The 23,462-nt window shown below is 41.9% G+C and overlaps 1 protein-coding gene across 2 annotated transcripts; it reads right to left on the bottom strand.

Annotated features, from left to right (window-relative positions):
- Positions 1 to 77: 77 nt before the first annotated feature.
- Positions 78 to 23,359, bottom strand: LOC6606561 (acetylcholinesterase). Of its 2 annotated transcripts, none has more exons than XM_032720642.1 (9): positions 22,940 to 23,359; positions 21,389 to 21,527; positions 20,717 to 21,262; positions 20,407 to 20,614; positions 15,257 to 15,399; positions 14,393 to 14,542; positions 10,176 to 10,339; positions 9,893 to 10,056; positions 78 to 488 (listed from the first exon to the last, which is right to left on the bottom strand). In XM_032720642.1, exons 1-9 carry the CDS (start codon positions 23,260 to 23,262, stop codon positions 415 to 417), a joined length of 1,911 nt encoding a protein of 636 aa, XP_032576533.1. In that variant the 5' UTR covers positions 23,263 to 23,359; the 3' UTR covers positions 78 to 414. The 2 variants fall into 2 exon arrangements, with proteins under 2 accessions (XP_032576533.1, XP_032576532.1); XM_032720641.1 differs by lacking the exon at positions 78 to 488 and adding an exon at positions 1,682 to 6,888.
- Between the last annotated feature and the right edge of the window lie 103 nt (positions 23,360 to 23,462).

Raw genomic sequence — 23,462 nt, 5'->3', positions numbered from 1 at the left:
GTAATGGCGTCTGTGAAACCGGCTAGAAACGGAAATACACAAAACTTCGCAAATAGCCAGCGTTTGCATCAATCAAGTGGAACAATTTTATTGGTTTTTCTGGTGAATAAGTTAAGCGGGGGAAGTACGAGTTTCAAAGCGTGTGAGGGTGTCCAGCACTTTTCCTCTGTCAACATCTTACAAAACTACTCAGTTTTAAACTGCCTTTCGAAGCCCTGGATTCCTAAATTCGTCTTGTTCTCCATATTCTGTCTTCTTTATAGTCTCTCGTTATCAAATTGTTAGTGTAGTGTTTCCGTTTCTTAGCATAACTATCCTTCAATCAGACTTTCCGTTACTTTCCGAGGAAGTAATATGAATGGTGCCCTGATAACTATTAACGTTTTGGTTAGAGATATTTAAATAACACTCCATTTAGCCACTAATTAGCCAGGTCTTCAGGAAGACAAACGTCGAGGTGGCCACCTGGGTTATGTGCTGCGCAAATTCTGGAAAAGAAGATACAGAAATAGCATAAACTTTACTAGATAAGCCGGGTATAAAGAGACTTAACGACTATGTACTCAAATACTCAAATAAAGTATTCGCCGACTGCAGGTCTAATTTGCATTTACAAAGCTGTCGGCACTTTTGAGTCGCAGTCGCGTTGGCCCTAATGACAATGCACCTTCTTCCTTTGCATACTCTTTTTTAGGAAAAGGTCCTTCAGCTTACAATATTCAAGCCTCTCGTTACTTCGATAAATTTCAGACTTTATACAAAAAACATAAAAACTTAATGGTCTAGCAATCTTTGAAACGATAAAAGGAAGTTTTTTATTACCTACAAAATTTCCGCAGCTTAAATAAGGTTTAAATTATAAAAGTTTAATTTATTTATATATTTTTGAAAAGAAAGTTTTCTCTATCGGACAACAAAAAATAACTAAGCGATATAAATATAAAATTTAAAATTCAAGAATGTAAGATAATACGAAGGCACCTTAACACCTGCATCAATAATGTAAATTATGATAATTCCAAAAAGAAATATAAACAACTGTATACACTCAGATAAACAAATGAATTGGACGATGAATATTTTCCTACGATTACCGAGCAGAGTGTACGACATTCGTTACTCGCTGAATCATAACGAGATAGACTTTCCACTGTGCTCAGGCTTAGTCTCGGGTCGGGGCCACTTTAACTTTTACTACGTATGCGAAATGGCGACCGTAAATGGATCCCTGAACCCCGGGCAAATTGACAAATGTTGGCACGCAAATTAGGGAGACGGGCGGCGGCACTGTGGTCACCATGGTCTTTTATGGGGCACCTTTCGTTTTAATTTGCCATGATTAATTTGCATATTTCGGCCTGCAGTCGGCATGCGGAAGTGGCGGCATAATTGTGGATTTATATGCATCATAAATTAAGTTTTCTGCACTTCGGCTGGGCGGGCGGTTAAGTAAGCGATTTTATTTGGTGTTTATCATTTCAGTTTTATTGATTTAATGCAAATGCAAAGTGCCGTGTAATTAGCAGCCGCTAAGTCGGAGTGATAGAGCTGTTGTCTCAGATGAGAGGCGCTTCCTGAAGCCGATAATGACTTACTGGAAAAATATGGAAAAATATGGACAACGGTGCAAATGCCATTGGGAAATGATAGAGGGTTGGGGCGGGAAATAAAAGCGAGTTGCTGTTTGTTTAGTACATGATACATGAGTTTTATTTGTATTTTACTTGTATCCATCTTGTATCGATATACAATATATTTCGTAATATAATTTCACTTAAATTTTTGTATTTTTTATGCTGCTTCAATGCGTGCTTCAATTGTTTACACATTACTTTTTCTCTTGGTAGTTTCTTACTTTCTCTTGAGTTTCGGTAATCGTATTACATTTAGCATTTCAATTGTGGTTTTATTTTTCTTTGTTTAGCAGAATTGTTTTTGGTTTCGATTATATGTAGTAGTATGTATATAATATTCAGTAAAATGATCCCTACATTTTGTATGCTCATGTCATATTTTCAATCTAGATGTATGTCTGTATATATATATATTTATTTATATATAGTTAATATCTTAAAACAGCAATTATGTTTTGCATATGTTATCTGTCGTCTGGGCGAAACGATCTTCCATTTCGTCTTCCTTGAATTTAAAGTAAGTTCTGCGACAATAATAATTATAATTTAATCGTTAACAACGTTCCGTCATTGACACACAAACAAACATCGTCATATACATTAAATAGAATTCTGCATTTATTTTCGGTTTCATATTTGTTTACTTTTGCTGAACACTAAAGCGTCGCCATCAAATCATATGTATATAATATATATTCAAATTTGGAACACAAGATGAGGACTTTTGGAGCTGCCATTGTACTAACTGCACGAGTATGTGTTTGGGTGTCTGTGTCCACTTTTATGAGTTTCGATTTATTAATTTTCGATCTGCTCGTGACTTTTGCTCTTTTGCTCGAGCAAAAGTGGTCTTAGTTGTTATTTTTAGCTACCTTTTAACTTTATTTGCATTAGTGCTGCCCGCGACGAGTGTTTGTTAGCCATTAAGTAGTTCCATAGCTATTACACATTACTCAAACGGGCAGTTGTCGTCGTGTGGGTGCTCCCATGGGTGTGTGAGTGTGTTGCTTGGGGGCCACTACAGTTTGCAATATAAGCTAATCCGTGTGTTCTAAGTGAAAACATAGGGTTTCAAGCGAGTTTTCGCAACGAAATTCGGGGGAATCGAACGGAAAATGCTTGGCATGATTAAAAGCTAACAGTTATAATTACAGTTTGGTTTGCTTAATTTGCGTTTGTTAAACTTTTACCTTTGTTTTATTACCACTAACAAGTAAGAACACATATTTAACCACAATTTGTTTTGTTTTCCGTTCTCTGGCTTGTATCTGCTTGTATTGTGTTGCTTGCTGCTTAATTTTTACAAATTGCCTACTTAAAAAGTCATAAATCAGAGCCTTACTGCACACCTGCTGCTTTCGAGTGTGCTATTCATAATATATAATTAAACTAAATAAACCATAGGCCATATATTGATATGTATTTGATTTTTATACATAAAAGACTCTGTATTTAAGTTACTAAACCTCTCCTCTGCCTTTAAGACTAATTGTGAGAATTTTTGTGATGTCAAATGCATTTCTGTGCCTGGTTTCTTCAGTTTTATGGTATTTTAACTTTATCAGATTCAGATTCATACTTTTCTTGCTTTCTGTGAGTGTGTATTGTAGTCTATTGTATAGCAATCAACATATTTATTACATTGTACAGAGAGTTTTGTCTACCACCTAGATTTCGATTTTATTATCAGATGTCGTAGCTGATACAATTTTTAACTTGTTCTTAATACACAATAAACAAAAACTTGAACTATGTTTCCTCTACTTCGGTTAGGGTGTCGCTGTTTTATACAAAACACAAACACATTAACCGCCTAAGGATCCTGCTCATGTATGTATTTCCTATTCCTACGCTTCGTCCTTCTATGAAGAGTTTCTGGCTGTGTGTTGGTTTGTGGGGGTATGCGTGTGTGTTTAAGTGTGATCAGCATGCTTTCATTATTATCATAAATTAGAATATGAGTGGTTCCGTTTCCGTTTCGATTCGTTTATATATAAATTCTTTTACAATTGGCAGACTACTACAGCAAAAGCACACTGAGATGTGTTCGTGTGAGAGTGAGTGGGTGCGTGTGTGTGGTTGGTTGTCCTATCGTTTACATTAATATATATATATATAATATACTTTATAAAGATGACCTGGAAGAACCGCAACGAAAGCAATAATCTGTACAAATCATACGAGTAGCGATTAGTGCACGTTTACCAAAAAATCAGACGACGAAGTGTCCATGTCCATGTCCATGTATAAAAATTTAGATCTATAAGCATAACACTTGGAATTTGTCTTTAATTCGTTTGCTCCTTTGCTTCTAAGGCGAAATATTATATTGTCAATTCTTTGGCTTGAGCCGAAAACCATGCAAAATGACAAAAAATATTCCTAATTTCGGGTGAGACGAAAATAAGTGGGGATTTTGGAAATGCATATAAATGGTAATATCAACGTAGTCGTAGAATGAGTACTTTTCACTTCTCTTTTTTTTCGAAGGCAGAAGGCATAATACACGGTAAACTGGTGTATTTTCTGTGTGATATTCATTAACTCTATGCTCACCGTGAGTGGACGCACAGTAAATACTGCCCCTGATGACCTCTGACCTCGTGATCCCACCTGACCTTGGAGGCCGGCCAAGTGGGCGTGGTCGGGTCACAGGCAGCACTCGCTTTGGCCCACTCTTCTCTACTGAATGGATTAACTATCAAGTCTAGTCTTGGAATCGTTTACTTTATATACCTAGGTTTATTTACTTTTTTTCCATTTTTTATCGGTATTTCGGTTAAGAGGCGAACGTGGTGCAATCATAGGGATAGGGAATAGGGATTAAAGCTAGTCATCTTGGAGTTCGTCTCACACATTTTCGTGTCCACAGTTTTAGACAATGGTTTAGTACAAAATTTTAAAGTTATTTATCGTTTGTTAATACCTCCTTTTTACGCAATTTCGGTTTTTGTTTTCATTTCGCTTCTTGCATGGTATAAAAATATAAATGTTCCACATATATTTAAAAAATCCTTTTGTTTAAGTTATTAATTTGCATCATGCAGTGTTATTATTTGTTTGTTTGCTTGCTTGTTTTCGTTTTGTTAGTTGTTCTTGTCTTGTTGTTTGTCCCTTTAAGAAGTATTTAAAGTAATGCATAACTTAGGAATGCCTTGTGGATCTGCTGATTCTTCCCATTCGCTTCTCGCTCAATTGTTGAATTATTCGTTAATCGTGGTGCAATTGTCGTATAACTATGGGGAGATTTCTAAGTGAGTTGCTTGCTATCGTTGCTTGCATTGGTGTTGATTACGAGTAGTATCAGATATAACGGAATCGAATACAGTGTCCTAAGTGCATTCGTCACCTGGCTAGAGGGTCACATAAATTTTCCTAGATGCTACAGTTGAAAGCGAACATCGCTCAGTAGGCCTCGACCACAGTTCATACCTAATACAATACAATTCAATAATCGCTTATTTGATTGGGTTTCCCATGTGGTTTTACTTTTGGTTTAGGGTTTAGGGTTTTCTTATTTATTGGTTGGTTTTAAAACTTTCAAGTGTTAGCAAACAGTTAATGTTGTTGTTCTTCATAAGTCTAATACTTGTTGAATCTATGTATTATCAGATAGTGTGTGGTATTATAATAATTGTTGATAAAAATAACTTAATTAATATCAGTGTGGCTTACCTTAGTAAATTTCGAAAGGTTTTCGATTTCCATAGTTAATACATATTGATATGCCTTTAATACGATTACAGAGTACGGTTACGATTACGGGTTACTATTACGATTACGTTTACTTTTACTTTTACTTTTACTCATTAGCTCTCATTTAGTCTGCGACACACACTGAACTCTAGGGTTGACAATGATCTTTCATTTTTTGGATTTACGTTTTGAACAATATTTATTTATAGATATAGACATACCAAGTACATATACGTTACTCATCATACAATACGTTTTGTGTTAATCATTGATCCAATTTCGCTATGTGTATAAAATTTCTAATTACCATTATTTAGTATTAAATCATTTCATCCTCCTCCGTCCAATTTTCTTACTAAGCCAATTTGTAAAACGTTTAGTACAAATACAATAATATACTGATATGTTTTGCATTATAAATATCATCTTCGTCTTTGCCCCGTACTACGCTTAAACCTCATTTTCGATCGATTCTTTATTACAATTTGTTCAATTTGTTTCGCTTTGTTCGTTTCGAAAAAATTTGTCTTGGGTAGTGCTTGATTTGGGGCTAACTAGTCCTCCTTTTTTTTTGTTTTAACTTCTAGTTTTCTTATAATAAACCAATGCCAATTTTTGTACAATACAATTGTTGATTTTCCGAAAATGTCCATTTGGGTTTTCTCATAAGAATCGAGTGGTTACAATTTTCGAGTGTAGTTTTCCTTGGGAATGTGAATCGAAATCAAACGAACCCTCACCTAAGCATGAAACCAATGCAATTTGGCCAACTATCTTCAGGCAACAAGGACTTTTTTTCGGTTTGAACTGAATGCTAAAATTGTGCCATTAAATGCGCTCAAATATCGCTCCAGAATGTGGGCATGGCAAAAAAGTGTCTGTCATCTGAGCGAGTTTTCCGTTCGGTAAACGAGTATCTGTAAACTTTGTTTCTTTTTGGCTGCCACAAAGGCAAAATGACAAACATTTTAGTTCTATCTGCATTAATATTTATCAAAAATTCCGCCCATCCTTGGCCAATTTTTCAAATTAAGCGATATAGCATTGTGCTCCACAAAAAACAATTTGATTTGGGCCTGGCCTATGGCGCGTGGCAAGTGGCATGTGGCTACAGTGGTCTCTGGAGTCTGGCCAGGATGTCCAGAGTCCTTCAAAGGACCCTGACCGACCATCTGACTGCCTAGGGGTGCGTAGAGCTCTAAGTTCAATTTACAAATGTTCAGCAATTGCCATCGAATTGCTCAAACCGATCCTACTAAGTTCTGTAAACAAATCACCTGCTCCTACACAAATGCCTGCTAAAAATTTGGTTTCCCTCTGTTTGCTACATTTTATTAATATACGTGTTCTAACTTTATGTGTGTATGGTTGTGGTTGTGATGGGGTGTGTGTGTGTGTTCCAGTGTGTGTGTGTATATGTCGTATTTTCCGGGAGTGGTTTTCTTTTAGAAAACCCTTTTGGTTCGCAATGCGGCGCAGATGTAGATCAGAGCAGCGATTCCAAGGAGCTGGACCCTCGGGGATATGGAAGCACTTCCCGAATCGCCATCGCAAGTACCTAGTAAGAGATAAAGATAATGGAGTTTATTTTCAAGCGCGGATTGCGGACGATCAATAATGATTGTGTATGTATGTGGGCGGTTCTGAAAAAGTCATCCAAGACATAAGCTATCTATCCTCTCGCTAAACATAGTAATGTCTTCCACTCAACAGCTCTATTATCGTGAAGCCAAACAAATAAAATATTATGGATATGTACACTTAAAAGGACGAAAAGCAAGCAAGCATTTGGTTTTCGGTGCGAGTTTCGGTGCATTGGGAATGAAAAGATAATACTTAGGGAGATCTTTGGGCCAACTTACCTTGGACCGCCAAAAAGTCCCGCAGAACGAACTGCTTTGCATTGTTGTATCATAACTTTTTTTTTTACATTTATGCAAAAATAGATTAAGTCAAAATTCGTGTGCTAATTCATTCGAAAGTTGTTTGGCCACAACAAACCAGGCAAGATACAAACTTCAAATGGCCCGGCCGGCGATCAGATTTCAACACGCCAAACCAGGCCCAAAGACCGGCGAAGTGTTCAATTTTAAGGCTTTTAGTATTTCAGACCGCTGCGCAAAGTATAGGGATAACTTGCTCAACGACTTATAATTTATAATCCGGTGAGGTGAAGTGCAAGTGTGCAAAATGAGTTAAAATCAAGCAAGGCAATAAAACAAAGCGAAGCAAATCAATTTCGAAATCAATCTTCGGTTAGAGCTAGGCAATAAATCGCCTTTATAATATCCGAATTGTTCATATTTCTCGAGCCACTCTGTCGCGTGCATTTAATTTTTGCTAATTTGAATTTAAAAGGCTGGCCAAACCATAGATTATACCATTCAGATAATGAAGAAATAAATTGGCACAGCCGCCACAAAAACCACATACAAATTAAATACGCCGATCATACATATTTGAAACACGTGTCGCTAAAAGCCAAAAAACGAAACGAAACGGAGCGATGCGAAGCGATCCAAACCGCACCGCACCGAATCCAAAGAGAAAAGGCCATACAAATGCAAAAGATATTGTATCTACAAGCTACAGGTCTTTAATCCGTATCTCAACGCGTGCGCCTGAGTTATGACACGGCGATCGTTTATTTATCGCGGCCGGTGACATTTCTCGATTCCAGCGGTGCCAGCGTGTCTGGTAGAAACAGCAGGACGACCAGTTCCAGTTCCCATTGTATGGGATTAACTCAAACTAGATCTGGGGTGAAATTTTAAATGGCCATTAAGGCAAATGGGAAGCATTGTTGGCAAGCGCTGTTGGCGACAAAGAATACACCGCTACATATACAAATGCAAATTAATTAATTTGCCAAAACAAAACCTGTTTGCCCCGCTCTTTCGGGGTGTACAAAATGGGGATAGATCTTCGGGTGCTAAGTGGCAAACTTTTACCGCAGCCAGATCAAAAGTAGAGCTTGTCATATATGTACATATGTGTATATTCGAATACCCGTCAAATGATCGATTGGGGAGATAGCTGCACTAAGAGGGGAGGGAGCTATCTAGCTGCTCTCCCCAAATCCTCAGTTCGTTCACCCAGGCTCATTTGCATACCCGATCGTTCGGATTTATGTAAAACTGAAAACCAAAATTAGCTCCTAAAACCAATACGGTTAATTAGCATAAATTAAGTTTTAATTAATTTGTGAGACAGTAATTTTCTTTTGTGCCACTCATCGACTTGCTGGTCAGATTGCGAGCCAGACTTGGTGGCGCGGCCCTCTGCGATGGTGATCTTTCACCCAAAGCCCATAAACTTTAATGGCTCCACAACTTTTAAGGCTTTAAGTGCAAACATAAAAAGCCTCAACGCCCACCGGACTCGCAGCTAATCTATATAACTAGAGACTTGTACGGGCCTCGTCATTGATCATTGTCAGGGCCAGGCTTATATGCATATTTACATTTCTTTTCTCGGTCAGTCGTCCGATCTGTCTCGCAACTCATTTTCCTGATTGATGCGCACATTTTGAAAAGCTGACACTGCCATAAATTAAAAATGCGGTCGGCGGAATGATGCTACGCATAAATGAAATAAATTCAAAAGCATAACTAAAAATCTTTCACCGAATCAGTCACGTCAGCCACTCTGACTCACGACTTCCACTAAGTGAAAAAGGAAGGAGCTTCAAAAGGTTTTAACTGCTTAAAGCACAGAAAGAAAACTTACACCATAAATACTTTGTTAAGAAAAACTGTTTTTGGCTTGGAATAATTATCAAAATGGCTACTGATAAGAATTGATAATATTATATTTGATCATTACAATTTAAATAACAAGAAATAATAGATTTTCTTTCAGTTATTTTTTGAATTATTTACGATTTCTTTACTTTAACAATACTAATGGCAATTTAACCAATTAATGACAAAACATTATCTATTAATTATCTACCCTCTTAAATATTAAATATATCTCCTCCTGAGATAACATTTTTCTTATTTCAAATCCAATTCTGTTAACTACCATTTTTGTGAATGTATTTTTCTCTCTGCAGCTCTGAGTTAACCATTAATCATTCGAACGGTAAGTGTTTAACATTTCGGATTTGTACGACCATTAACACTCACTTTTGTCCAGAGACTCTCGAAAGAAAGACTTGGGATAGGTTGGCACTTTAATCGCCGTTATCACAGGTACATTATCGGAGTGAATAATCCACTCCGGACTCGTATGTTTTGCCTGACCAGCGTTAACCCAGCGTTCGGAGGGAACCGAATCCCAGTCCGCCTTAAGGTGTGGTGCCGATGATGCCGACAGCCATTAGCTGACTTTATGCCGTTTTTTACGATATATCGTAGCGAATACGAAATTTATGTTAATTGTATGCCAAACACACACACACAAAACGATATCGACACAACACAACAGAAGCCAAAGAATGAACACCGATAGAGCAATACAATGGCAAACAGAAACCACCAACGATGACTGTACTTTCATTCACTTTTGGATCGCAGTGTGTGGGGCATTTCTATATAGAAGGAGATAGTATCACTCACCTGCCCAACTCCTGACTTTTGGCAAGTAATCGTTCCAGAACGAGCAGCGAGCCGCCAAAGGACCCCTGGCCAATTTCTCGATCTTATCGTCGGTGCTGAAAATATAGTAGACGGGATCCTCCTTGGAGAAGTTGGGCCACTCCTCGCCATCCTGAGCGGGATTTCTGAAATGGTTGCCCGTCAGTAAAAGCTTTTCTTATGGCAATCGAGTGGGAAACTCGGCTAGGCTTGCTATAAAACCGAATAAAAGCTCTTGGTGAAAAGCTTGGCGCACAAAACTCACCCCGTCTTGGCAAACTCGATGACCGCACTGAGCATACGCTTGCCCAGCTCACGCTCCACAGGTCGATACTGCAGGGAGTTGTTCAGCGGCTGGCCAAAGAAGTACTCGATCTCATCGCCGTGCAGCACGCCCATCCACTCGCCCCACAACGAGGTGCTTGTGCGCTGCAAAAAAAAAGCAAAAGCGTACAAATAAGAAATTGACTAAGGGTAGAAAAGCCAAGGAAAAGCCGTGAAAATGGGACCGTCGAAAAATGAGAGCTCAGCGCCACGCTGTCGTAAACTCCGCCGGAAATTATGCAGATAAACATCTACCCTTTTTATTTATTTATGTGATTTCGCTCGCCTGCTCGCTGGCGTTCGCCGTTAATGGTAAATATTGTCGCAGCATGCAGCGCACTGGAACGCCGAAAAAAAGGACGAATGAATAAATAAGTAAACGCCTGGTCGACTGCCAGCTCTGAGTTTCAGCGTTTCAGTCCCAAAACTCTGTCGCCCTTGACAGGCAGCTGCATTAAATGCCCTCGTGTGGCGCCATTTCACGTATCTCACAGCAGTTTGCACTGCAACTGCATCTGGGGATGCGGAATCGCAGGACAGGCTGTTGCACTAGCTACGTGCACGGGCGACCACGTTGCGTATACGCCATGCTGTACGATGGACCACGTCTGCAGGGGCATATTCTTGAAGAAAACCCAGTAACATTTAAGTAACTGAACGCCTAAATTAAATTGGGCGAAATTAAGCTTTAAGCTTAACTCTAGTTCTTAAATATTTAAGCCTAGAATTCTCTTGGAACTTTACTTTTAGTAACATTAAATCGAACGTTTCATAATGGGAAGAAATTCTTAATAATTCAACTATGTCTAATGCTTATACTGATACTTATGTATGTATATGTTACAATATCAAAAGCACACTTTCTGCTCATTTAAAGTTGCTAGCCGTCCGTGCCCTTTGCTACCATCGTGCTGATTTTCATTCTCCGGACAGCAACACCAGCCCAAATGCTAATTAGGCAATCCCCTTGTAAAATGCAATCTTATGCAAAGCGAAAAACCAAAACCTGCCTATACGATTCTGCTGACCATTAAGCCTAGCCAAGAGCTGAAAGCCCTGAGCTGAGGGCTGAGAACTGAAAGCTGAGGGCTAACCACTTAACCATTCAACTTGAGTTGGCCACAGTCGGGCTCTGCTTGAGCTGCACCTTGACAGGCTGGCAGCCAAGTGCCAAGTCGCATAATGAATAGTTTTCGGGATATGCCATGGGTAATTCTGGTAATGCGGGCCGCTGCTTTTGCTCCTTCTGCTCCTGCCAAGTTGTTGGAAATTTATGCGACTTGGTCGTTGGCTGTCAGGACACACGTCCCCTATATAAAGTAATACGTACACACATAACATAAAAGTCCTGCAGTCCTTACGCCTTTTCGTGCAAATAATGAAAAATTGTACGCAGCCGGAGCGGAGAACTAAACTTTTTTGATTTAAGCGCAAAATTGCAAACAGCAATGAAACTTGGACTCGTAGGTCATAATGAGAAACGCCACAGTCGAAAGTCGAGAGGAGTAGCGAACTACAGTGGAGTAAAGTGGAGTGGAGTACAACCAGTAGGAGCAGGAAAAGCAGGAGGAACAGTGGAGAAGGAAAACTTATTTAAGTGCCAGGCACGTTGCACGCTGCAGTAGTCAGCGGCGAATGGCGAAATGAAACAGAAACAGGATCTGGGAGGGTGGGTAAAATATGGGAGGACAATGGGAGGAACGCTGGTCAGTCAAGCATGCGGCCAGTGGGGGATGGGGATGACCCCCTGGTCACCAGCCAAGCAGATAGACAATCTGGCAGGCACTTTAGCAGCTGGCGACCCCATTTGCCATGCTTCGTCGCCCCATCGCGGACCCGTTTATGGGCAAAGTGAGTTACGAATTGTGCTGCTGCAACTTGACGGCTGTAATTAAAACTAATTTCATTTGCTCTCATTTCCATTTCGAGGGTGGCACCAACCGGTCAGCTTCTGCCTGTCAACTGCTGGCGCTGCCGGTCTATTGGATTATTAACGGGCGATTTGGTATAAACAATGCAGTCAAACTGGCACCCCGCACGCACTAAATTTTGCATATTGTGCAATCAGCCGGAAGGAGCAACGACTCGACGGGTAAAACAGTTTGATTATCACTGTAAACTGGCGTAAATATTAACCGAACATCAAAAGTGAAGAGCATGTTGGCTATTTGATAAACTAACGAGTGATGTGGAAACATATTGATTGCAAGAAAGATATAAATATATTGTGCATTTTCTTCCTAAGGAAAACTCAAGTCCCACAACACCAGAGATATATGTGTCGTAAGAGTACCGCCTACTAATTTCAACGCTGCGTATGCGTAATATTGATTTGCGTACTGCAGTGATTTGTTCGGCCAAATTACCACTTATTATCGGTCAATATCGTCTACCAATCGCAGCCATTAGTTTGTGTGTATTCAAGGAATCGAAGCCGGCCGAACGAAAATCAATACATAATACAGACCACTCTGTGTATACGCATTGTAAGAGCTGCGTATTTGTTATTCATTAGGCCGATCCAACTGGGTCTGCAAGCAGCCGATATCAATCGACGGCAGCAGGCACCGCAGCTAAAGTCGTTTAAACAAATAACTGACTAAAATTATGCCCCACACGTGCAGGGCATGCGGGCCGTGACCTCGTAAATTGAAGTTTCATTAGTCGACTCTGCTTTCCCATGCTCCTGGCCCCTTTCGTAGGGTCGTGATCCAGTAACGATTTCTTGCCCTGTTCCCTCTTAGCTGCTTTGTAGTTGTATAGTTGTTGTGTCTGCCCGCAGCCAACATCCTGAGCCTGTGCGTGTGCGTACAGTTTAATTGGCGCCCAACGTGGGGCGTTTCTTGGTATGTGTGTCTGTGCGAGGGTTCTTCACTCTTGGGTGGGCGTGAGTTGCGTGAAACTTTTGGTTACCATAATTATGGCGGCCAAGGTTGCATGCTAGCTCAACAACAGCAACTGCGACAGCGACCCTTGCCCCATAGATGTGACATTATGAAGTCCAATCAACGGATTGCACGCGTTGTAGCTGTCTTCAACAAATTGCTTGATTAATTGAAAAATCCACACGAAGTGGTCGGACACGCTACGAAAAATTGCACACGACAAAGGACAGGGATGATATCTTCATTCACTGTCAATGATTTTTCAATCATCACAATCATAAGAAATACAGTTATTTCGTGGTTGACGGATTAATTGGCCAATAATATCGGTAGCACAGCACTTGATCCTAGCTCTTTAGAAAAGTGGCATTTACTTATGCTTTTAAATCCAATTTTATTTATCAATTTCGATGCAGCTCGAAGGAAAAATTACGCAAGTCTGAGTATTTTTCGTTGATTAGTTAACAACCAACTTTAACTTTAACCTTTACAAGCATGGATAAATATACATCATTGAATAATGCTAACTTTACTTCATGTTCGAGCTATTCTCGGTCAAAAGCAATTGACTAGGGTATGCTCCTGACCCCATTCTGGCTAAAGTACTTTCACTTTCTGTGTCTCTGATTAGCCGCAAGCTCTGCTTTCAGGAGGTTCAACCCTTAGTTATATACTTCTGCTTTTGAAAACGCCCCGCCATCATTCAGACATTAATAATTAACGTTCACACGGTAGCGTTGACATTTGACGCAGCCGTAACTGCTTCCGTCGAAGATGCAGCCACTGTGGAGTACATCGAAAGAAATTTAGCATTTTCAATATAATTGAATACCTTCTAAAAGAATCAGCTTGAACTCGACACTCAGAAGGTATCTGCAAGCGCATAGTTTGTTCACGCTTTTTAGTTGGCTCAACTTTCCAAAAAACATGGTTTTAGATTGTGAAAAAAAGATCATCTGGACTTGAGCAAACATTTTCGTAGTGTCGAATACTTGCGACAGTTATCCACTTTGGGCCTGGGCCGGACTGCTGCCTGCCATTAGCCTTGTGTGCAATTTTAATGACACGCAAATTGCAGTTGCCTGCGTTGCAGTGGCTTCAGCGTGGATTTTTGCGCCGTTGCGCCACTTGCGCCCCATTTGACCGCATTCCGATTGGACGCACGCGCTTCAACGCCATCTTACGTGTCAAAGCCTGAGAAATATTTAATGGGTGCCAGGCTGTTCTGGCCATTTCGCCCGGATACAGTGGCCACTCTCGATGTGGTACTCACGTGTGTAAAGTAGTAGTAGTGCACGGAGGCGCCTCGCTCCGCCAGAGCCTGGGCATACTCGTTCGTGGGGCAGGTGAAAAAGTGATCGCCCACGGCGCGTCCGATTTGCTGCTGGTTCTGATAGCCAGGATTGCCTTCCCAACTGGTATACTAAAAAATAAGAGAAAAGTTTACCTCAATATATCCCTCTTTAATTTAGAATAATTTATATATTTATATATGGTGCAAGTTTCATTATTTTTGGATTAAAAGGAAATGTTTCTATGCAAAAATCATAATTTTCGCCAACTTATTGGGATCGAAGTCTCCACTCGTCCACACAATGAAATTGGCTGTCCAATTAGCCAATATCCATTGGACTGTTTTAGAGAAATTGGTTTGTTTATAAGCTCTACGGATCCCGGGCCAGCTAATCCCGGATTTTGTCCGGACTTAACTGTCAAATGCATATCCACTGCTGACGCAGAATGCCGCAAAATGAAATTAACCGGCGACAGGGCAGAGTAAATGAATAAAGCCACTAAATGCAATTCAATCAGCCAGCCGTCTCCGTTGACGTCGCATTTAACGTGTTTAGCACATGCAGCGATGCTGCTGGTGACACGGAGCAGTCGCACGTTGCACTAATGCACTTCGGGGGATTGGGGTAGTGCACTTAAACAAATATACACAACATACACAAGTATAAATCAGCAAAATTTTAAGAGAATATAATATTATAAAATTGGTATACTATAATATTGCTAAGGCCTTGAAATGCAAATTGACATAATATTTAAACAAAAAAAATAGATTATCTTCAGTGCATCTGTCTTTTGCAGTTGCTTATTCATCACATAATGTCAGTGCGTAGTTGAAAATTACCTGGAAAATGATGGCCTCGCGTTCCGCTTGCGTTGCCTTGCCGAAAATGTTGTTCATAATTTCCAAGTATTTGTCCCGTGGCAGGGCCGTGGCATCGTCCTTATCGAAGTAATCGATGAAATCGTACAGCAAGAAGTAAGTGCCTGCGAAATAGAAAAGGGGAATAAATGTTTAACCCGTGCGAGGTCATGTCATAACAATGCTGGGTGAAAAGTGACGCGAAGAGGGATGCTGGCCAATCTGGAAAAACAATTACCACTACAGGCGGCGCTTCAAGATGCCGACTTACAATGGAGGGGCCGTGCCAAGGACACCGCGCTCAGCATTAACCCCAAGTCCTTAGACCCAGCAGCCGCAGCAACAACAGGCGCAGCAGCAACACCTACAACAGCAGCAGCAGCAATCATAACAGTTTCAGAAGCCGAAGAGAAGTAAGTGCAAAATAGAATAAACCAAAACTTGTGCCCACTACAAAAACAGAAGCATGAACTAAGAAACAAGTCAAGTCGACTGCCACATACCCTATTCCGTACAAGTCAGCCTGCTAGAAGGGTTGGTTACTTCCCTAGTTCAGCAGTAGCTGAATGATGTATCGAATACCTTTTCTGCCAGACTATTCACTAAATAAACTAATATCGAAATACTTTAATACCTTACTGTTATATTATGTTAACAAGCGGAGTTTTGGGAAACATATCACTCGATTTCTCATAAACAATAATACCTTTCTCTTTTAAAACACGGGGTACAATAGGCAGGACGATAGAACAAAGCGGCTCGTCGTTGCCTTTTATTAACTTAATTTTTATGGCACTTGTTGTTGGCCCAGTTGTTGTTCTCTCCGGCTTTTGTCTTTGTCGCACACTTCAAATACGGGCCACACTAACGAACCATAATTGCTGCCTATGAGCGGCGACGGCAGCAACACAACAGCAACAGCAGCAGCAGCAACACTTGCGGCAGCAACATCAGGACACATAGTCGAGTATCTGTGTTTGTGTGGGCCGAGGGCACGTGCAACCCATTCCCAATTTATCTTGCCCACTGTGTTTATGTTTGCTTCGATTCCATTAAGGTCAAAACCTTATGCAAAGCCAGGCACGAGGAGCTTTGACTTGAATTGCAAACAATATTGAACGAGCTGCCTGAAACGGTCGCTTACCAAAGTCGATAAGTATGCTTTCTACAGGATGGGGGGAGCCAGGAAATATATTTACATTAAAGACGGGATGGATCGCTTAAGGGTTTTCAAATCGAATAATTTAATAGCGCCTGAATGGTACATCTTATGGAGTTATGGGAACACTAGCTATACAGCACACAGATTTGGAAAAGTCATATGTATAATCTGCATAACTATGGTAAATTATTTTACTACACGCCGGAACGACCTTGCGCTTTTCAAATATTACTGTATGTCGGGCATACGCTTTTAATTAAATTGCCAACAACACACTCACTCTGTGGCCACAAATTTCTGTGATGTTTTTCTGCGGAAAATCTCACTCACTCCCTCACACACATAAGCGAAATGTAAATACGGTTTTAATGAGTGTATAATTGAGTTAGCAGCAGCAACAACAACGCGGCCCAACTGATTCAGCGGAACGTTGGAAACGCTATAGGCGAAATTCAGGACTCAGGACTACAACTACGGAGCCAGCGATAAGTTGGCCGTCTCGGAACGCGAAGCAATTAACGAGCAAACAAGCTGTCTTGCACACACACAAGCGAAGGAGGCACCACCACACATACACATACAAACACAAACAAGCACAGCAAGGCACGCACACATACTAACGCAGGATGGCATGCAAGTCGCAAGTCAGAGGACTTGCCACCAAAAGTGAATTATTTAAGCAGCGAAAAGTTGACGTCTCGAGTTCATTGCATACTTTTGGGATGCACTTGAAAGCTTCCCAGCTCAGGAAATATTGTTAATTCTTTTTAATCCATTTGATATTAAAGTACCTCAAAATCGTTTAAAGAGATGGAGATATTTTAAATCCTGGATGTGAAATCCAGTTATTTGTTATAAATTGTTTAAATTTGGCATTTTAAAGTGCACACCGTATCCATTTCCAAATACCAACTAATTTGCTAAAACCACATGCAGGTCAATTAGTTGAACTACACAAATATTTTATTTAGGATAACCATTAGGCAGACGCACTCACTCCAACGCACTCAAATAAATATAAATATATATTTATATAATATGTTTATAGCATGTATGTGTGTAATAGGGACGAAGGGCGAGCGAATTTGTCAAAAACAAACAGAATAGGATGCTTTCATGTACGCGGCTCATCGTAATGTATTTGAATTTGTATTCGTATTGTTGCAAATGCTAGATGACCTTGAACTCACAAACACCAGCACAAACACCAGAGCCAAACCCACACACGCACACACGCTCAGCTGAGTAACGGCACTTGTACCCATGGAAAATGGTGGCAGTTGCCTGGCGGCCATGCACGCACACCTACACCTTTTTGGCCAAGAGAAAAAAGAGAAAAGAGAACGGTGAGCGATGAAAGAGCGGGAGCAGGAGCAGGAGCCAGGAGCAGAGAGAAAGCGGAAAGCAGCAGCTGTGAGCAATGAGTGAAAGTGAGCAGAAAAGCACACGTGTCTGCCTTGCTGGCTTATTCTGCTCCTGGCAAGACAGGAGCCGCAACAACAGCAACTAGCAGCAGCAACACCAAAAACACCAGCGCCACTAGATGACTGGCCAACAGCAACAAGAAAATCGAAAGGAAAGCCAAAGCACGAACTGGCACAAAAGCCCCGAGAATCTTCTTCAATCTCTTATACGAAAAACACAGCCCAGCCCCCCAAAAAGGACCTGCCACCCAACACCACCCAACGACATCCTGCGGTGGCGGCTCGCGAAATAATAAGAAAAGGAAAACGCAAACGGAAAATTTGTTACAAGTGCGCCACTTACACGGCCTGGCACGGAAAAGCTGGCAGCACAATGCACACAAAGAGTTACGCACCAGATTGAGAGGAAAAACAACAGGCAGTGAATGCGGATAAGGAAAGTGGGGAAAATGATGGGAGAATCAACAGCAGCATTTCGCAGAACGGCAGGTTCCCACCACACTTAACGGCGATTTATCTAATAAATGGTTGCATATTCAATTTTATATTCGGTTTAAGTATCTACTTGAGTAACTAGCTTTTAGTAGCTTCAAATTTAAAACCGGGGCTTTGAGCATTAAATGGGAAAATATTTAACAACAAATAATTCTTTCTTGCTCATGTTTGGAACTCTGTTCGTATAAAATAATCGGATTAAAACTTTTGCGAAAAAACTACTTGAAAATAAATTAGAAATCAAATCCACAACGATAAAAATAATTGTATTTAATACTGATTTAATGCAAATGCATTTGCTTTTCCTGCCACATAAATAATTCAATTATATTTTAAACATATATTTCCTACACAGTCATTTGTATACTGCACTTTACACTAAATTCGGATTATTTAACTTATTGATTTTATTTTATTTATTCGGTGGGGCTTAATAAATTGATTTTGGCTTTAAAATTAAAAGTCTAAATTGAAATGGACCCCAATCTTTAAAAGTTTTAATACAAATTTATGGCGGTTAAACATTTTTCTCGAAAGGTAATAAAAAATAATTACAGCAGAACCTTAAGTCAACTTTCATTACTAATAGTTTTCTGCCCCGCTTTAATAAAACCCGTCCCCTTTGTCACTCAATAATGCTGCGGCACGTGTGCCACTCACGCGTCCCGTTCCGCCCATCAAGTTGAGGGCTCGCTTTTTGCTTTCGCTTTTCCGCAGACCTCCCACCGCCACACTGACACCACCCACCACCCACACCCACCGCCCACAACCCTTCGCCCACCACCCCCCGCTGTCACCTGAGCGGAATATATATTTAAATAATTTATGATGCCGTCCCGCACAGCTGAGCGCCACATTCCAGTGCGTGTGTGTGTGTAGTATGTGTGTGCGTTCTGATGTTTTTCCTTTTTTCCCGGGGTCACCGCAATTCGCGTGGGCGAGTCTGGCAAGTTTCGGCGGCATTTTGGATTTTTTTTCTTTATTTTGACTCCGGCAATTCCGGTGCGTTGACACATGCCACACTCAGAATTTAAAATGTAGCATAAGCATGTTCTACATCCCAAGTCCGGAAAAGCCTTCTTCTTTACGGGTAAAGTAACAATATGTTTAAACTGTAGTGAAAATGAATGATAAACCTATTTAACCACCGAAAGGTATCTCGTTGTACTTGCGCTAAGGACACGTAAGTATCCGTTTACTTAACTAAAAATACCTTGCTATATATACTCGTAAGCCGGCTTTCCATTTACACTTGCAGCACTTGAAATTTAAAGTTCACAAAATTCGCAATTTGTGTGCGAAGCCAAAAAAGGGGGTAAAAAACAAAAGGCAAAGCCGTAAAAGCCAACAATACAGGACATTATACAAAGTGCAGTTCTGCGACAGCCGAGTCAGGACTAAGCCGAGCACAATGTAACCACCATCAGCAGAACCACTACCAGTCGTAGTCCTCGAAACCCAAAACGCAGAACCCGAAATCCGTAACCCAAAACCCACTAACCCCCTCGATTCGCCGCTCAGTGTCATGCAATAAACCATAAAAATTAAGCACTCGAGCCAACAGAAAGTACCGAATGCATTACGAGTCCTCGAAATGGGCAGAGGAAATTTTTGAAAAGCAGCCCGGCTAATCCACCTTCCCGCCCATAAAACGATGAGAATAAAATGCATTTTGTCTGCCAGCCAGGCCACAACAAAAAGTGTGTATAAATATATATATACGTATAGTTGCACAAAAGTAATAAAATCTCAAATGCATGAAGAGCTCCGAGCTGCAGCGTAAAAGTTTTTCGGGGCGCAGGGGCAGGAAGCTGGGCTAAAAAGCTTGGCAAACAACATTGGCAATGGGTAGTACTTTGTTTCGGATAAAGTTTAGCGCTGACGTCAGCCGCAGAGGATGCAGCAATGGCGGCAAGGACGACACAGAAAAAAAAAACCAGGAGAGATAGGAAGGTGGATCACGAGATGGTCGTGATGAAGTCACTCGCAGGAGGATGAGGTGGATGGGGAGGAGGAGGTACTGCACCGGGTCTTTAAGTAAGCACACTCACCCTCATCTCTGACATTTCCCATCAGGATGTCGTAGTCCTTCAGATCCGCCGTCTTCATCAGCGTCATGGGATCCGCCGGCAGGAACGCACCATCAATGGTGGGCGCCGAGGGGAAGCTGAGGATGCCCGAGTAGGAGTTCCACTGCTGCACCGATATGGTCTTGGCGTCCACGGAACGCATGCAGCTCATCACGTGAGCGGGATTGGTCTGAAAGCAGGTGGGAATACGAAAATGGTCCATTAGTTTAGTTTTTAATATGCTAATGTGAGTAAAAGCTTTGTACTTGTATTAACATCCTGTATGACTTACCTTCAGCATGGATGCATTGCAGTTGCAGTCGTTGATCAGCGCCTTGCCGATCTCCACGGCCTTCTCGGAGGTCATGTGGCTCCAGGGGGCGTTCATGGTGCCCGACTGCATCATACCCCGCTTGACCAGGCCCCTGGTCACCGGCGACATGAGCTGGGCATTCACCGAACTGGATCCAGCCGACTCCCCGAACAGGGTCATCCACTCCGGATTTCCGCCAAAAGCATGGGCGTTGTCCTTCAGCCAGCGAATGGCGAGTGCCTGATCCCATAGGCCCACATTGCCGGGCGCCTCTTCCGCGAACTCCGACGGCATTTCCGGCGCCAGGTGCAGGAACCCAAATGCACCAACTCGATACTGGAAGGAGGCCACTATCACATTGCCCACGGCGGCCATGATATCCGCATTGTAGATGTCCAGGGTGGCCGATCCGGTCATGAAGCCACCGCCATAGATCCAGATCAGAATCGGCAGTCCGTTGGTTGTGTTCTGCGGATTTCCGTTGTGGATGAGATGGTCAGTGTCCGCCTGTTTGCCATTGGGGTGCTATGATAATAAATTGATAAGCGCAAGAGATATTCCTTTGTGCCATATCCTAGCTTGACTCATATATTGTGTCATATTCATATGTGTACATCACAAGATATATTTGCTATTTCTTTTCACACTTACCTCGCCCCCGTTGGCACCCCGCCCATGGCGAAGTCGGGCCTTTGCCGGCGCCCAGACATTTATGTAGAGGCAGTCCTCGGACACGTTGGTGTTGGGGTTCCAGATCTCCTCGCCGGAGAAGCCGGGGAAGTACTCGTAACTGGGTGGCGGTGGGGAAAGGAGGAAAGGAGAAGAGCGAGAGGCGAGTTCTTGATTAGCTGGTGACCCATATGCAAATCAAAGGCTGTTTGTGCCCCATCTGGAATTCGGTCAAGCCAATTACGAAAAACTAACCAGCTGTGTTATTTATTTTTATTCGCTCTCTCTTCCGTTTTGCCCACTTCACTGGGATTCATTTCCCCACAAAACAAAAAAAAAACAGGCTCACTCACATACGCCCCGTTGTCCCGGGCTCAGTCCCCCACAATTTGACATAGTTATTCCGCTTTATAAATGTCGAATCGCTCGAATCGATATCCCTACGCATTCGTAGAAAGCTCAGCATTTGTCTGTCCGTCTCCATAGATACCTTTGTATATTCCCGTATGCTGGTGGGTGTATGTGTGTGTGTGCTTAGGTGTGTTTGGCTTCGTGTCCATTAAAATTAACTTTGCCGTTTCGCATAAAAGTAATTTATCACAGAGGCGGAGAGAAGAGACGATTTCTGTTTCCTGCGCCAGCTGCCACATTCGCCTTTATCACTATATTTTTCTAATTTCCTTTTGCCGCACACGGCTTTTCTTTTGGGGTGCGGAAAAACTTTGGTTCTCTATTTCAAGAGCGAAAGTATGGCAAACCAAATGAGTTTGATTAAATAAATGAAAGAGGAATGGGTAGAATGTTTTTATTTCCTCTGTGTCTTTACGATTTTCTATATACACAGTTGCAAAAAGTTTCCGCAAGAGAAACATCAAACGCATATTCTTTTATGCAAATTTTCGGCTAAACAACAGTGTTAGCCACTGCAATTTCTACAATCAGTAAATTTGCAAAACTCTCTGTTAAGTTCCGAATATAATTTAATATTTCAACTGCATCCATCATACGTATCTCTCCACAAACAATATACATTTCGCTCCTCACACCCATTGAATGGGCAAACAATGTGCGATTTCAATTGGCAGGGCCAACAAGCTGAGCAAAGTTTCCAATTGGCTTTTTCCGTTTTGACCGGCTTTTTGCATGCGGCATGACGTCACTGGCAACAGTTAGGTCAACAGCGAGCTGCCGCTGCAGCCGGACTGCGATTCTCCTTTCTAGGTCAGATGCAAAAGTGGAGCGTTCCAGCCCGCCCCCTCTGAGCCCCAAATACCCACTAAGCCAGTCATGACAAATCTCTCGTATTTCCGAAAAAATATGACCACCTTTATTCGCTGTTTTTGCCAAAAACCCCAGCTAACGCCGTTTGATAGATCGATTTGCTCTTTAGATCTTATGAAACTATCTTATCTTGAAATATTTGTGTAACTACTTTTTGAAAACACACATATAATTCTGACTAATTGTTGGCAAACCCCTTGTACATTTGATTACTTTTGTAATAATTTGGTTCAAACTTGAATTGAAACTTACCGCTCCTGGACGCAGGTGGCTGATAACCGTGTGGCGTCGAGGACGCCGTGCCATGGCTCCGCGGGAACCGGCTTTCGGAAGCGCAGGTCCTCGACGGGCGGCTTGGCGTAGGGGATGCCCGTGTAGACATGCACCTCCCTGCCCTGAACCGTCACGGAGCGACCGCGCACGGGTCCGGAGGATGTCTGCACGACCAGGCGATCGATGACGCCGCAGACGCCGGACAGGTGCAGCGATAGCACCAGCACCAGGGGCAGCGGGATGGCCAGGGGCAGGGGCAAGGACATGGGCAGGACTCTGCTCTGCCGACAGGAGGTGGCCATGACGCGGATGCGCAGGGCGGCGTTGGCTGGCAAAAGCGGTAGCGATGGGTGGTGGTGGCCTACTTTGGCCTGACGTCACTGGCACTGACCACTTGTCTCTGGTTCTCTGGCTGTTCGCGATTCGCGATTTCTGCTCGCTGGGTAACTCGGTACGGAACTGGTGTGTCTGGCGGATTCGGGATGCCTGCCCGGCGCTGCAA

The sequence above is a fragment of the Drosophila sechellia genome, chromosome 3R, assembly GCF_004382195.2.
Source record: "Drosophila sechellia strain sech25 chromosome 3R, ASM438219v1, whole genome shotgun sequence".
In the NCBI taxonomy this organism is placed as follows: domain Eukaryota; kingdom Metazoa; phylum Arthropoda; class Insecta; order Diptera; family Drosophilidae; genus Drosophila; species Drosophila sechellia.
The sequence above is the reverse complement of the archived record's forward strand: the minus strand, read 5'-3'. Positions and strand labels throughout refer to the sequence as shown.